The 14,982-nt window shown below is 36.8% G+C and overlaps 1 protein-coding gene across 4 annotated transcripts in view; it reads left to right on the top strand.

Annotated features, from left to right (window-relative positions):
• LOC123717764 (protein Fe65 homolog) overlaps positions 1-14,982 on the top strand; it is a 71,114-nt gene that overhangs the window by 10,014 nt on the left and 46,118 nt on the right. For 3 of the 4 annotated variants that reach the window (XM_045673926.1, XM_045673925.1, XM_045673923.1), the window contains exon 2: positions 76-239. In XM_045673926.1, coding sequence (XP_045529882.1) covers positions 107-239 — 133 coding nt within the window. In that variant the 5' untranslated portion in view covers positions 76-106. The remainder of the gene's footprint in view (positions 1-75; positions 240-14,982) is intronic. The other variant, XM_045673924.1, reaches the window with a different exon arrangement.

Here is a 14,982-nt window from a genome sequence, read left to right as displayed (position 1 = left end):
CGGCAGACTTTATCTAACCTTAGGTAGGACCACAGAGTTTGTGATAATCGGTTTAAGACGTCATTATTAACACAGCAGACGCAGCATGGAGCTAGGCGGGTAGGTGATGCTCAGCGGCGCCATTTGGTCCGCCGCGCCCGTGAGCTTGCGCCCGCTCGCCCCGGGGCTGCCCGCTGCGCGGCCACCGCTGCTCGCGCTCGTCATGCAAGCTCTGCACGATGACGACACCAGCTTTTTAGGTGAGTAAAACACTACTTTAAACTGTTGTACTGTTTTTAATGCATTTTTGGTATCACTATGACGAACACGAATCCGTCAATTTCCGAAAAAAATTCTAACGTATTCTAATTCTGAAAAGTGAGCAACGGGTTCGCGAGGATAAAATGGTACAAGATAGTACCCATTATTACGCAATATTAATCGTCAGAGCTTTTCCATGTGCTGGAGCTTTCTTTAGCTTTTGATAAAATTAGAAGATTAAATTTTTATTTTATTTGATCCAGTAGTTAAAGAATTATAACTAGTCAAATTTCTTTAATTTCCCACTCACTGACTGAACGATCATCAAAACTCTAAAGCATTTCTAGCAGACATATAAGCTTCATTACTGAGTTAACCAACACGGATCCCACAACTGTTTACGGTAAAGGTATTGAGGACCTTTGTTTTTTTTAACTTATCATCATTTTGATGTTATACTTGAAATCATTCTTACGCTATGGTCAAAATATTGGAGGATTACGAGCTTTGTACTTTGCAAAAAATCTCCCTTCGTCACGGCATCACGCGTGAACGACTGGACTGATTTTGCTAATTATTTTTTTTTGTTGTGTTTGTTATTATCAGGAATAGGTTCTTATGAAAGTATAAAAATAAGAAAATTGAGCGGATTTTTTTTTTTCATTTCATTCAAACTTTTTTGACGTAACCTTATGGCGTTTGACATAACATTGACGGAATGCGTGCTGCAAACATCGTCAAAGAGGATGTGTGAATTTCGTTTAAAATAAATGCTTCGATTGGAGTTATTATATTAATAAAATACATATCAAATAATTGCAGTCGCTAATTGTTTGTGGAAATCCATGTTTTTGACATGGCCAGTTATATGCTGGAATACCAACAAAACTATTTATTTACACGCCTGAAAAACCAACAAAGAATGTTGTATATCATAAAGCATTTCAGTTAATTATACCAATTCGAAATCAATATTCATAGTTAAGACAGGGCAACGTCTGTCGGGTCCGCTAGTTAATATATAAAGATACTTGTATTTTTGTATGTATGCACAAACAACTACTGGACTGATTTAAAAAAGCTACATCTTCACTGACTGACATAAGCTACATTACATTTTCAAAAAGCAATAGGGACCCTTACAAAAATGCATAATATAATGGTTTGAATTCTATAAAAATTTATCATCGCGTGCGCTGTGGTATTGATGATAGAACAGAAAAATATTCTACAGTATTATAGTATGTATAATATGTATATCTACAAAAAGAAAGTTCTACCCATGGGCATTAATATGATGGCCTATCCCGAGTCGGAACTCCGAAACATGAAATTATTTTGCTGCCTCAAAACAAAACTATGTCAAATGTTGTGTATGGGGAAGTTCTACAAATAAACCTCTACTTTTATAGAAGAAACTTCGGATTTTGAATTTTTGTTTTAATCTTAAACAATTTAATACAACAAAATTAAACATTCCTAGACTGATTAAATATTTCATTACCTATTAGAAATCAAACATTATTCAAGCCTTTATTTTAAAATTTACGGATATTCTACGTAAATTTTGTTACTAATTTAAAAACGTATTAGATATATATTTGTTGTAAAGTAAAATCTGTATATTGATTAGAATATGAATGTAAGTGTGTCTTATAATCTGAAAGGAAGTAAAATGAAACTTTTATGATTACCAAAACATATCTTTAGTCCGACTTAGTAGGCTTTCCACTACCACGAGATCGGTATATACGCGATTAAAACCGTGGGGCATTTCTAGAGTCTCAATAACCCTATTGACAATAATACTAAGTAAATACGACGTTAGTATAGCATAGTAAAAAGCTTAATAGAAGACACTATATGGCTTTTTATGATGCTGATGTCGAAACTATTTTATCCTGCAGAAAAAAACCGTGCAATCTATAATTTAACATGTAGGGAAACTCTGAGAGGTAAATTCAAGGAAATTAATATACTTACCTTTTCCTCGCAATATATTTATGGAAATATTATGTATGTAAACAAAAATAGTGAAACGTTTACTAGAACATAAGTACAATGTTAATACCCGGAACAAACGCAGGCTGCAATTTCCCCGTATTAGACTATCTAAAGGTAATAATTCTTTGTTGGGAAAAGGGATACTCTTCTTTAATAAAATCCCAGAGAATCTTTTATCTCTGCCTTTTAATAAATTTAAGAAATATATTAAAGAAAAGCTGTGTAAGGCTCACTACAAAGTTATCGATTATCTCGTTGACAAAAGGGCCTGGGACTAGTGCTAGACAGGCTACTTCTAATTAATTTGCGATATTTGCCATAGTTATATTGTATTATACGCTGGTTTTTTCTCTCGGACTACACCCTCTGTTTTCTTTGCCGATGAATAGGGATGTCGACTTATTTAAATTTAATGACTTGGAATAAATACCTGTATTTTATATTCCATAATCAACATATTTTATTTTATAGAAAGACGCAAACAAATATTGTACATTATGTAGAACTTTTTAAAAGTCAAATGATAGCTATAAAGTAGTCCTACACAACTCATATCGATCTATAGCAAACGTTATATCAACTTAGTCACGCAATGTTATCGCAGCCATCTTGACGCTCCGCCGGCCTGCATACTGTTTTGGGTAATTTCAAACAATTTTTTTTTACGTCCTTAAATGTTTGATATACGCCATGCATATCAATACAGTATATTATTATTTCCCTATTGTCTTAATTGTCAGTAAAAATATATACAGTATAGGATATATAAGAAAATGTATTTTGACGCTTATTTTGTTGTGTACACCGCGCATAACTCCGCAGTTCCTGGGTGGATTGACCTCCAACGATAGTGATTATAACTATTATAAGAAACATTGTAACGCCGTAAGGTGTTGGTATACATAACTTTTCGTGTATTTTGACGAATAATATTGTAACTGTAAAATGTAGAGTGAATGAATTTTTATCAATGCGTTTAAAACATTCAGTCCAATGGTAACGAGATACTTAACGGTATGTCTGACTTCCAAACGTCAAAACTTGTTTTGGATTTTGATGGTGATTATTCGGGCTATGTTTCGTTTCTGAATTATACCTAGTATAGATAATCTGATATCAATTCACAATCATCGATTTACAAGTAATAAGATTAAGAGATATTATAATGCCCGGTTACAAATTAAGGTTTGTTTTTAACGGTTCAAAAAGGAAGAAGGTTTCTTTGTTGGAAGGGTGTTCTTAGGAGCACCTTAGGGAAACAGATCTGATGATGGCATCCCAGAGAAATCGTGGGCTACCTTCGAAAATCTCTGCAAAAACCACAAATATATAATGATTCCTTAGAAAGTCGCTTTATTGTATTATATGTCGCATAATACGTAGGTATTATAAGAATTAAATGTGTTAATTTTATATGTAGGTATATTATATATTAAAAGTTATTTTTATTTTTGAACGTAGCCACTTGAAAACTGGCGCGGTTTTGAATCTTCTTTCACCATTGGTACATGGCTAATAATAATCCAGTGGCAATCCAATCCTAAATGGGTCTGGGCTTCAGGTGGCATCCTGCATCTGCAATCTGCGATCATTTTTATTTTATTAATAAGTAGTTACAGCCTTTTGTCTCTGAAGCATGTTCGATTTTTGGGTTTGAAATGTAGCGACTACAATCTGCGCTTACAAATCACTGCGATGACGTCATGCCCTGAAACTCACTGCCGACTAGGCATATACCTTTAACCAAGTTCTAGAACCTTAGCCATTGGGGCCTTATGGTCAGTCGGTGGTTAGACTGGTCTAAAGGAACAGGACACAATCCTCCCTTCAATCCTAATCTTCTCCAGTGAAGGCAATTTTTTAACGTAATCTGACTCACGTCTTAGGTTGATATGCTTAGTTGGAATTCGTTAGAGCGTTTCAGGGTATGACGTCATTGCAGTAATTTGTAAGCGCAGATTTTATGCAAGGCTATATTTAATTTAAAAAAATGTCTAGCCTCACAGACTGTGTTCGTATAACTAGCTATGTTCATGCGAGTTACAAAACTTATATTAAATATTTGGAGTTATATCGTTTAAGTTATCTTATCGAGATTTTCTTTTATAGTTATTTAAAGTTCGTGCAGACGTTGGGTTGTTTCAGTTGCAAAGTTTCATGATGCAAAAATTGACATACTTTATTCTTAATCTAAAGTCTTCTTGAAGTAGTGTACAATCTGTGCCGACTATGAGATAGGTGAGGGATTATCCTGAAGATTTAAGATGCGGTCTTTGCTCTAAAACTAAAACTAAACTCTTGGGGCCCATACGTCAGGTGCTCCAGATTCCGTCGCTCTGGAACGTTTGAATTAATTAGTTTTTATTCTATTTTTTGTGGTGCCGATCGGTGGCCTTAGTTTAAACGTCTCCAAAGTTGTCCAAGAGCGTTTCTTTTTGGCCTCCGTTCCACCCCCGCACAGGGAGGATGACTCGCTTGCCCATACTGCGATGAAGAAAGGCTACACAGCACGGCAGCACTGGAGATACTCTTTACACTGGCTATCCAGGTATTTCTTGGGCAGTTGTCAATCAGTACCGGAACAAACTTGTATCAGATGTCGAGATTCCGCTATGTGGAGTCTCGGACAGGCGTTGACTAAGTCTAGTACAATTTAATCACAAGCAGACACTTTCTTGCATGTTTATTGCCACTACTCCTTTTTTCGAAGACACTCTTCTTAAGGCCACAGCCAGCGCTACAGTTGGCGTTGACGTATCGAACGAAGTTCGGTTTTTGGTCACTTACAGGGAAAGGCTAAATTAGCCTTCGAGAAGCTTGGTGTGCTGAGTGGCATGATCCCTTGGCGAGACGTAGATACCTTCTAGATCCAGTTTAAATGAAGCATGCAACGATAACACCACATCTCAAATCTGTTTGCTTCAAAGATAAAGCTTTTAAAGCTGATTCAAGAAGAATTCTTCCAACATTTTCTATTGTAGTAAAAATGCGAATATTTTTTGCTATCAGAGCGAGAAAAGAGCTTGCAATCATGGCATAAAAACCTATTTCCATTACTCAAAGGCCGCAATGCGCGGTTTTCAATCTAGTTTGTGTAGATGGAAATACAATTACCGTTTCATAGGGTGTGTAGTACCTAATCAATTAGGTAATTTAGAGATACAACCAAGGTACTATTACGTCATAATCTCCAGTTAAGGCATACCCATCGTGGAAGTGGTTTTGACAGCTATGGTACGGCCTATAAAGGTCGGCAACGCACCCACTAAAATGGGTGTCCATGGTCTGCGATGACTGCCCTTAAAAAAATATTTTCGAAGTTGAAATTCGTACAATTAATTCAGTTTAACAATTTATTGTATCTTAATGTATTTATTTACAAAAATACATACAATATCCTTACAAAGTCAATACGATAATATCGAAATGAAATAAAAATATACTAAAATATATATTGAAACTCAAATATAAGTCTTTCCTCAAACTTTGATTTTGTTCCCTTTGGAGTAGAGACTCTTGAGTCAAATGCACAGCTAATTAAAGATTTATGTTGGCTCCCAGGTCATACTACCGGTGGCCCCAGAGCTGGTGCTTTCTTCGCTTAACGAATATCGCAATACAGCGAGGAAACCCCAAGAAACTTTGTTTGAATTTTTAATTATTATTAATATATAATTTTATTTGTAGGTCAAAATTTCATACAGCAAATACTGTATAGTGGTGTTGGAATTAAATATAATTGGACATTGACATTCATACAGACAACATCTTTGTTAACGATGAACTGTGCAACAAACTGTTTCTGGGCGTTGGTATCGCTAAGATTGTTTTGTTCCAAATTGATTGTACCCCACCGTCACCAAGCCTATGTTGGTTACAAGTGATAGTAGGGTTAGGACGCCATACAGTCTTTAAAAGCCTTAACAGACGAGTTAGACTCTAGCATACTTCTAAGCAATGAGTAGGCTCTAAGCTTGAGATGGGTTTAATATTACTGAACTTATATTAATTATTATTATTAAGCCTTTATTTCTGACACCCAGTATAATATATTAACACTTATTTAAGTTACACAATATAGCTAAATTCTAATACATAACATGACTCATACATAGCGTGTCTTGTGACACATATTTCTCCAGCGGCTTCCATTATTTTCTGATGTTAGCTATTCTTGTCCAAGTTGTGCCTCCTTTTCTCTTTATAACGTCTGCTCATCTCTTGCTCTGTCTTCTTCTTTTCCTTCATTGCGTGAAGGTGTTCTGTAATTATTGGTCCATTTCAACTGCCTTTTTTGTTTATATTGCCCTCTACTTTGGTGATCTTATAATACTAATACACAAATTAAATACATAATGTCTCTACTCTGAACTCTGCGAATATATAAAGATATCAATTGCCGGAGACATCATTCAGTTACCGTAACGTCTATATTGAGTAAACATGTTGAGGATTGGCAAGGATGAATTTTCCTCGAAAAGCTGAATTCTTGGAAACGCCTGCAATTTTCATATGGCATACAAACCCGTTTTCATTTGTAGATGACTCACTCGGTTTTCCCGATACATTTTTTACGCTAATTTCGACTTTATGACTCACACATAAAGTATAGAATTGAAATTGTTACTTGGAGTTGATCATTCCGTGTGCAATGTGCGTCTTTGTGGGGGTTTTCAACGTTTTTAGGATTATTTTAAGTAAGTTATGTTGTATTAATTAGACTTAGTTTCTGTGGGTGACTGCTATTCAATGGGGAGATACATTTTTAAAGACAGGCCTTTATAGGACCTTTATAGTTTGACCAAAAGTTTTTAATAATTGTTATGATTGCTTGCCTATTTTCAAAAGGCTAACACTGCGTTGTTTTTTTATAACTTATCATATTTATTATCCTTCAAAAGGCACGTGTATAAATTTAATAACAAAAAAAAACAACTGTCATACCATTAGCTTGTGATATGTCACTTAACCCGAGAATGGCGACATAGCTAAAATAAAGTTAAATAATTAAAGGAACAGAACATCAATAGCAACGCATCCACTAAAAGTAGATGTCCATGGGCTGCGATGACTGCCCTCTTCGAAAGTCCCGTAGTCCTATTTGTCTCTTATACTATATAAAAAAAGATTAGTTTATTGTTTAGGGTTTAAAGGATAAATCAATATATATATACATAGTTTTACTTGCAGCCCTAATGAAACATATTTTTATACCTAGGTAACACTGAAAATGTTTAGTTTTTTTTTTTTTTTGAAGAAGGAATCTCGCTTTTGGCCTTAAGGGCCTTTACAGCTCAGCTCGGGCTGTTTTGGCGAGCGTAGCTCGGCCAGAATGGCGTTTTATCCCGCGGCTAGCGCAAGGGCGTCTCCTGTGAGACTCGAACCTCGGCTTGGGCCGTCGCGGGGTGGTCAATCGCCTGAAGGGCAGGACGGAAGCTCACTGGAGTGAGCGAAGTGCAAAGTAAAGGTCCTCGCCTTCCCCGGTGAAGGCGGTTTTTTACCCTAATCTGTGATTGGCTATTTTTATTATTTTTGGCCGCACGGGCGGCTTTTAATTTATCGTTTGCTACGGTAATTGGATCATCCGGATCCGTTAGTATGTGTCGGGGCCTCCTACGAGCCTTTTTTGTCGGGAAGGGGTAATAGTTGATGCTATTACGCACCAGCGGATTGGGATGGTGTTTAGCCTTGTCAAAGTGGCGTGTGGACGCCAACTTCATCCATTGGGCTGGTAGGGAGCTCCAGGTCGTGGTGGAGATCGACGTTTCTCACATAGAAGGGCGCACCGGTCGCGATTCTCATGAATCGCGACTGAAGCACCTGTAGCCGGTGTATATAGGAGGGGGCACAATGCGCAAAGACTACGCTAGCGTATGTCATGCACGGTCGGATGCAGGCTTTGTACAGGGTCACCTTGTGTCTGAGAGACATTTGACTCCTTTTATTTAGGAGGAAATGAAGGCGAGAGAGGACAAAATGGGCCTTCTTGCGAACGGCGGCTATGTGCTTTCGGAAAGACATGCCGCTATCGAGCGTGTGAAAATGTTTAGTAAATGAAAAACGGCTTTTATTGTTTTTCGAAGTAATCTCCGTTCCTCTATACACATCGTTGCATTCGATGAACCACTGAGAAAAGCAGTGTGCCCATTCTTCCTAAGGGAACTGTTCTATTTATCTCTTTATATTTAGTTCTTGGGAATTTTAGGTTATATTAGGTTACCAAAGAGTTCTCAAATTGATATTCGAAAACCTTTTCATTAGCAATGTTTCTAACTGGCCGAATCTAAAAATTTTCAGTGTTACCCATGTGTGATTATCAGCTTTTTAAAGGAACACCAAAAACGTGTGACGTTCATAAGTGTACATTGTTACCTATATGAACAAATGATTTTTGACTTTGACTTTTTATTCCCGTAATTTGAGTCTACATGATGATGACATATATTAATATGAATTAATCACATTTATTTCCGTGAAACGAAAAAATTTTCATACTACAACGTAGTATCTTAAATAAATTAAAACCACAAATTAGACAAATCTCACAATCAGACGCATCCAAAATTATACATGTTTAGTTCTATGAAACATTAGAACCTCAGATATAACTTGAAAATGACTTTAATTTGAATTTAATGTAACTATTTTCTACAATTTGTTGTCATTTAATAAACTGTGTTTATGTAATTGTCAAAAATAATAATTTAGTGCATTTGGTTAACAAAAACCAGTGTTACACATATCTAACTCTGACCGAATTATTTATAACGCGTCAGTATTGATTTTCGATTAGAAACAGAGTTATTTCCATACAAAATAAATGATTAACCAGTATTTAAGCCTATTAATCATTACGTCAAGATATTAATTGCTATACAATCATATTATAGAGAGAAATGATATGATAACAAAATCAAACTCTATTTTTTTAAAGAAACCGTTCTATCTGACATACTATATTGGTTTAAAAGTAGCCCTGCGAAAGGAAAGGCATATTGATAACAAATAATATATTTAAAACAAAAAAGTGCGTGTGTATTAAGTACACATGTCAGAAGTGAACTTATTTGTAAATTAATTATTACTAAGGTAAAAGCCTCAATAGAGCAGTGTTGGCCTAGTGGCTTCAGCGTGCGACTCTCATCCCTGAGGTCGTAGGTTCGATCCCCGGCTGTGCTCCAATGGATTTTCTTTCTATGTGCGCATTTAACATTAGCTCGAACGGTGAAGGAAAACATCGTGAGGAAACCGGCTCGCCTGAGACCCAAAAAGTCGACTGTGTGTGTCAGGCACAGAAGGCTGATCGCCTACTTGCCTATTCAATTCACAAACGATCATGAAACAGATACAGAAATCTGCGGCCCAGACCTAAAAAAGGTTGTAGCGCCATTGATTTATTTTTTTAAAAGCCTCAATAGATGGTCATGTACCAGTATATGATCACTCCAGGTATTTGTATATATCTATATTCACACTGTTTACACACTGTATAATAATATAAATGTGCTAATGATGGTATAAATAAATAAATCTGCGTTTACTGCACAAGACGTTATGGGACAGAATTGCCATGTTAAGTTCTAATATGTAACTACTAAACGAATACATATACCAATAGCGTGAATATTTTTACTCGATCTCCCTTTCTTACTCTCTCTTAATCTCTCTCTCCCTTTTCTTCAACAAAAGCTGTGCAGCGTGCACATCTTCGTGACGCTGAAAATTGTAGCCTCTAGTTTCACTTCACAACAATCAAAGATTTATTGATGACAACTAGGTTGTTGACAGTCACCCCTAACGAGTCCCTGTGTTGTGGGTAACTAGATAACAATTAGTCAGTGGTAATAAATGTTTAGAACAGTTGTTTGAGAAAAAGTAGGTTTAGTAGTAAAACTTATCAAACACAAATAAATATAAGCGTGTGTGAATGGGTGTGTGTGTATCTAAGAGTTGTTGTGCGTTTTTGGCACCTCAAGATACGTAGTAAGGTGTCGAAATCCAATTCCGCTAGCGGAATAAATGTTTAGAACAGTTGTTTGAGAAAAAGTAGATGTGATGTGATGTGTGAGTTTGTATCTGGATAGTTTGAATATCTCAGAATCCATAGATTTGGAGATTTTATGCAAACAGACCTTCGTTTTGGCGTCGGGAATACAAAACGTCTGTTCTTAGATGAATCCGGATTTATTAGTCCATGGAGTTTGTGATATCTTAAACAGATCTCGTAGTATGAAAAAAAATAAATCAATGGCGCTACAACCGTTTTAGGTCTGGGCCTCAGGTTTCTGTATCTGTTTCATCATAATTTGTTAAACTAATAGGCAAGTAGGTGATCAGCCTTCTGCGCCTGACGCACCTCGTCGTCTTAGTGGTTCTAAGACAAGCCGGTTTCCTCACGATGTTTTCCTTCACCGTTCGAGCGAATGTTAAATGCGCATATAGAAAGAAAATCCATTGGTGTACAGCTGGGGATCGAACCTACGACTTCAGGGATGAGAGTCGCATACTGAAGCCACTAGGCCAAACGTGTGTCTCTTATCCCTAAGGTTCTTCTCTGGCTATGCACCAATGGACTTTCTATGTGCGCTTCTAAGAATCGCTCGTACGGATGACGTCAAAATGCAAATTCTTCCCCTCCGGAGCGCTTCGATATTGCGGGCTACTTGTTGAGTTTCATGGAACTGGTCTGGCGCCTTCATAAGTTCTGTACCATTTACACACGTGTTTATCCTTTCTATAATAAATTTTCATAACATATGTCCTCAATGCGTTGCGTTGTTTGAGAGCTGAATTTGTTAAATTAATAAAGTGATAATTTTTTTCCTATTCATTTTTATAAGTTAATATTTATACAATCAATAATAAAAAATATATATTCAAGTACTACATTAGATTACATTAATTTCATGTTATTTTTAACATTAGTACACGACTTCCAATTTCAATTCAATCTTCTCAGGTTTCTGGTGGGTATTTTTGTTACATACGAGGTTTAAACACAACTTCGTAATGTAGAAATTAAGTATTGAAATGTGGTAATGGTTTCAATATCCAGCGACTCATCCCTGATGTCATAGGTTCGATACCCGGCTGTGCACCAATGGACTTTCTATGTCCGCGTTTAACATTCGCTCGAACGGTGAATAAAAACATGGAGGAAAAACCGGCTTACCTTTGCCTTAAAAAGTTGGCGGAGTGTGTCAGGTGTAGGAGATTGATACCTACTTGCCTATTCATAGACAAATGACGATGCCTAAAAAGGTTTTAGCACCACTGATTTTTTAAATTTTATTTAATATAAACGTTTCATTATTAGCAAACAATAGAGCGATAGAACTGTTCTACAATTAGCTATTAAAGGTTCATACAAAACCAGTTTTTATATCGCTTTTCTAGTACGTGAACTGTATGTAGGCCATGCGGCCATGTGAACGGCAAAACGACTATTATATTTTTTTATGGGACAGAAGGAAAACGAACAGGAACACCTGCCGCTAGGTCGTATCGGTTCAGAAATACCTGTACTTGCAGCTGGTTTCACGGTGGTGGTGCATGGCAGTGCAACAAAAACGTGGAACGCCAAGGGTCAAGAAAAGAATGTAATTTTGCATTCTGACTTGACGCCTTTGGAAATATTTTAATAAAGATTATGTTTAATTATTTATGATGTCCCTGATATAATCCCTGAGGTCGTTTCATCCGCGGTAGTGCACCAAAGAACGTTCTATGTTCATTTATCACTCGCTCCTACGCATGTCATAGACTTGTCAGGCTCAGATGGCTGATCAATGTCAATATAGAAATGATCAAAGATGGATGCAATCAAGGGTTAAGACCATTTAAGGGTTGCATTTGTATTATTTGTTCACAGTTCACAATAATCTGGTGATACACAAATAAATATGCAAACATTTATGGAAAAATAGACATGTACATGTTATTAATATAATATATTAACTAAGCTAATTTGGACATTCTCAGAAAGAATACCACGCTTGTTCTGTTTATGGTTGTGAAACCGGGCTCCATAGGTATGTGTACCGAATGTTGGACGACAGAAACCCAATATATGTACAATTCATAAATGATATTGTTTCGCTCGTGTCGTAGCTGCACAACGCAGTGAACCATGGCAACGCATCTTTACCCAATATGTTGCATCACCCTGATATGCAATACGAATGTCGCTCATGTTGATTGACTATTCAAAGTGGGCGAACCAAATATGTTAAATTGAAAAAAAAAAAAAACAGTTTTTTTATTGTATTTTTGCACTCAAACACATTTAAATGATTACAATCAGATATTTATGAAAATCTTAGAAAAATATACACGTGTGAACGACATGGGAACTGCAAAAGGTGCCAGTGATGCAACTCCCACACACATATCGATATCTCACTCTACAGTCGGCAAGGAAACATCTGGAGTGGACACCTGTGTCCACCGGTTTCTGTCCTACGCTTCATATATGACAGTGTATAGTTTTGAGGACGATGAGTCTTTCAATTGATCGGTCCTGGTTGGTAAACGACCACGTGATTTGCCTTCAGTGTTACCAGGCACGGTCAGTTTCTCTAAGTTCTCATCGCCTCTGTGCATTGTTTGGCCGAAATAAGATACAAGAAAAAGTACTTTTATAACTTCTACTTCTTCATACATAAGTTAATATAAATCCAGAATTTGTGGTAGATATTAATATTCGTGGGTGTCGTGGAATGCAAGGGTTATTTGAAGGGTAGGGAAGTGACGCCCCATCGTCCTCTGGTGGGATAATTGAGCAACAACTATTTCTGGATGTGTGTGTCGGTTTCGTTTAGTTGTGTATTCCCGGAGACGCATCCCATTCCTCTCCGAATCATTCAATTTCAACAGCATCACCATGATGGCTTGCGAGTCTTCCACGGTCCGCTTCTTATTGTTTTTGCGAATTAGGGAACTGTGGAATCGACTCCCGGTAGGGTCTGCACTGCCAGATACGACCTCCAATTGTTTAAAGAAAGAAGCATCCCTGGCTGGCAATCCACTAAAATTGGTGTCCATAGTCTGCAATGACTGCCCTTTTTGCATGCTGGTTTGCCCCCTTACTTAAAACAATTAAACCATTTACTTGATGTGTTAAATCACCAGTTTACAGTAGACATACCAAACCGGGGCTTCAGTACCCTCAACTAAACTCCGGCAAACTCCGGCTCGTTTGAGCTATCCCATTTCTTTTTTAATTTTCCATTTTCGTCCTTCATATTGGACGAAATGTTCGGTCGCCGACCCCAGTTGAATTTGCAGACAATAGATTTTATCTGCCCCTGCCAGCTGTCTCGTTACAATACCTTTTTATTATTTGAGGTCTGAAACATTTAAGTCAAATCCCAACTGTGTCCAGCTAAATAAAAGCTAGTTGGTTCTTGAGTAGGCCATTTATCGTGAGTACTTATTTGAGTATTACAGGTTAATTGATAATATGGATAATTAATTATTTTTATTAAATACATCTTAATTTATATAAATCTCCTGTCACGATGTTTGTCCGCGATAGACTCCTAAACTATTTAACCGATTTTAAATTAAATTGGCACACCGTGAGCAGTCTGGTCCAACTTAAGAGATAGGATAGCTTAGATCTTTAATTATAGTCGCAATTTTATTTTATTGCAAATTATTTGTCTATAATTAATTGACAGTCACAATTATCTGTTAACTCCAAAAGATTCTAACAGGTGTCGATACTTTTCGACTGGATTGAGTAAGTAATCAATAGATGGCACTGCTATGGTAAACCGACAAACGTGTCTTATAAGCTACAAATTCAATATCATGATTACCACGTGTTATTGAGGCTAAAGTATAAATTAAATTTATTTTTTAGTAAACGAAATACCGTGAAATTCAATTATTCCTAATATTTTTGGTGTTAGCATAGCCAACCACGTGTTCCTTGGACCGAAGTGTAAATCAAATTCACTTTATAGTGACGATAACACAGTGAAATTATTCTTTCGTGTCACGGCTAACTAAAACCACATTAAGGAGAAACCAAGTTCGCGGGGGCAGCTAGTATTATATAGTGCGACTCCATGAGGTCGTAGAACCTCTGCTGTGCACCAATGGACTTACTATATGCGCTTTAAACATTCGCTCGAACGGTGAAGGAAAACATGATAAAACCGGCTGGCCTTAGACCCAAATAGTCCATCACGCGTGTCAGACACAGGAGCCTGATGACCTACTTGCTAAGACGAATGATCATGTAACAGACACATAAATCTTAGGCCTAGAACTAAAAAGGTTGTAGCACTGATCTATTTAATGAGCATTACACAATTGTCCGTTTGGTGGTGGCATGGCGGCTCGGCGTCGCTCAAGTTGATGATTGGAGCGTCTCTGAACACAAATATAAGACCTAACTGATGGATATTGTTATTCAGGAATGACTCCTGACTTTCGGTTTCTTGTAAAATCGTTTCTAATCTTTACACAAAGCATTTGTAATACATGACTCCAGCCTCCCACGAAGTCCATATAAATACCACATTCCGTTGACACAATGAGTGGGTGTAATTGCTTCAGGGGATACCAAGGTTCAACTAACGAAACAGCGTGTTCACTTAAAAAACTTTACCTAAGTTATTTAAAATGGATATGGAATAAATTAGTATAAAATAATTGTATAAGATATTAATGTTATATAATAGTCATGAAAATTAAACATATTTATTATATATTTTAATTCACGGGTCC

Source organism: Pieris brassicae, chromosome 13 (genome assembly GCF_905147105.1).
Source record: "Pieris brassicae chromosome 13, ilPieBrab1.1, whole genome shotgun sequence".
Lineage (NCBI taxonomy): Eukaryota > Metazoa > Arthropoda > Insecta > Lepidoptera > Pieridae > Pieris > Pieris brassicae.
This window is presented reverse-complemented; position numbering and strand designations above follow the sequence as displayed.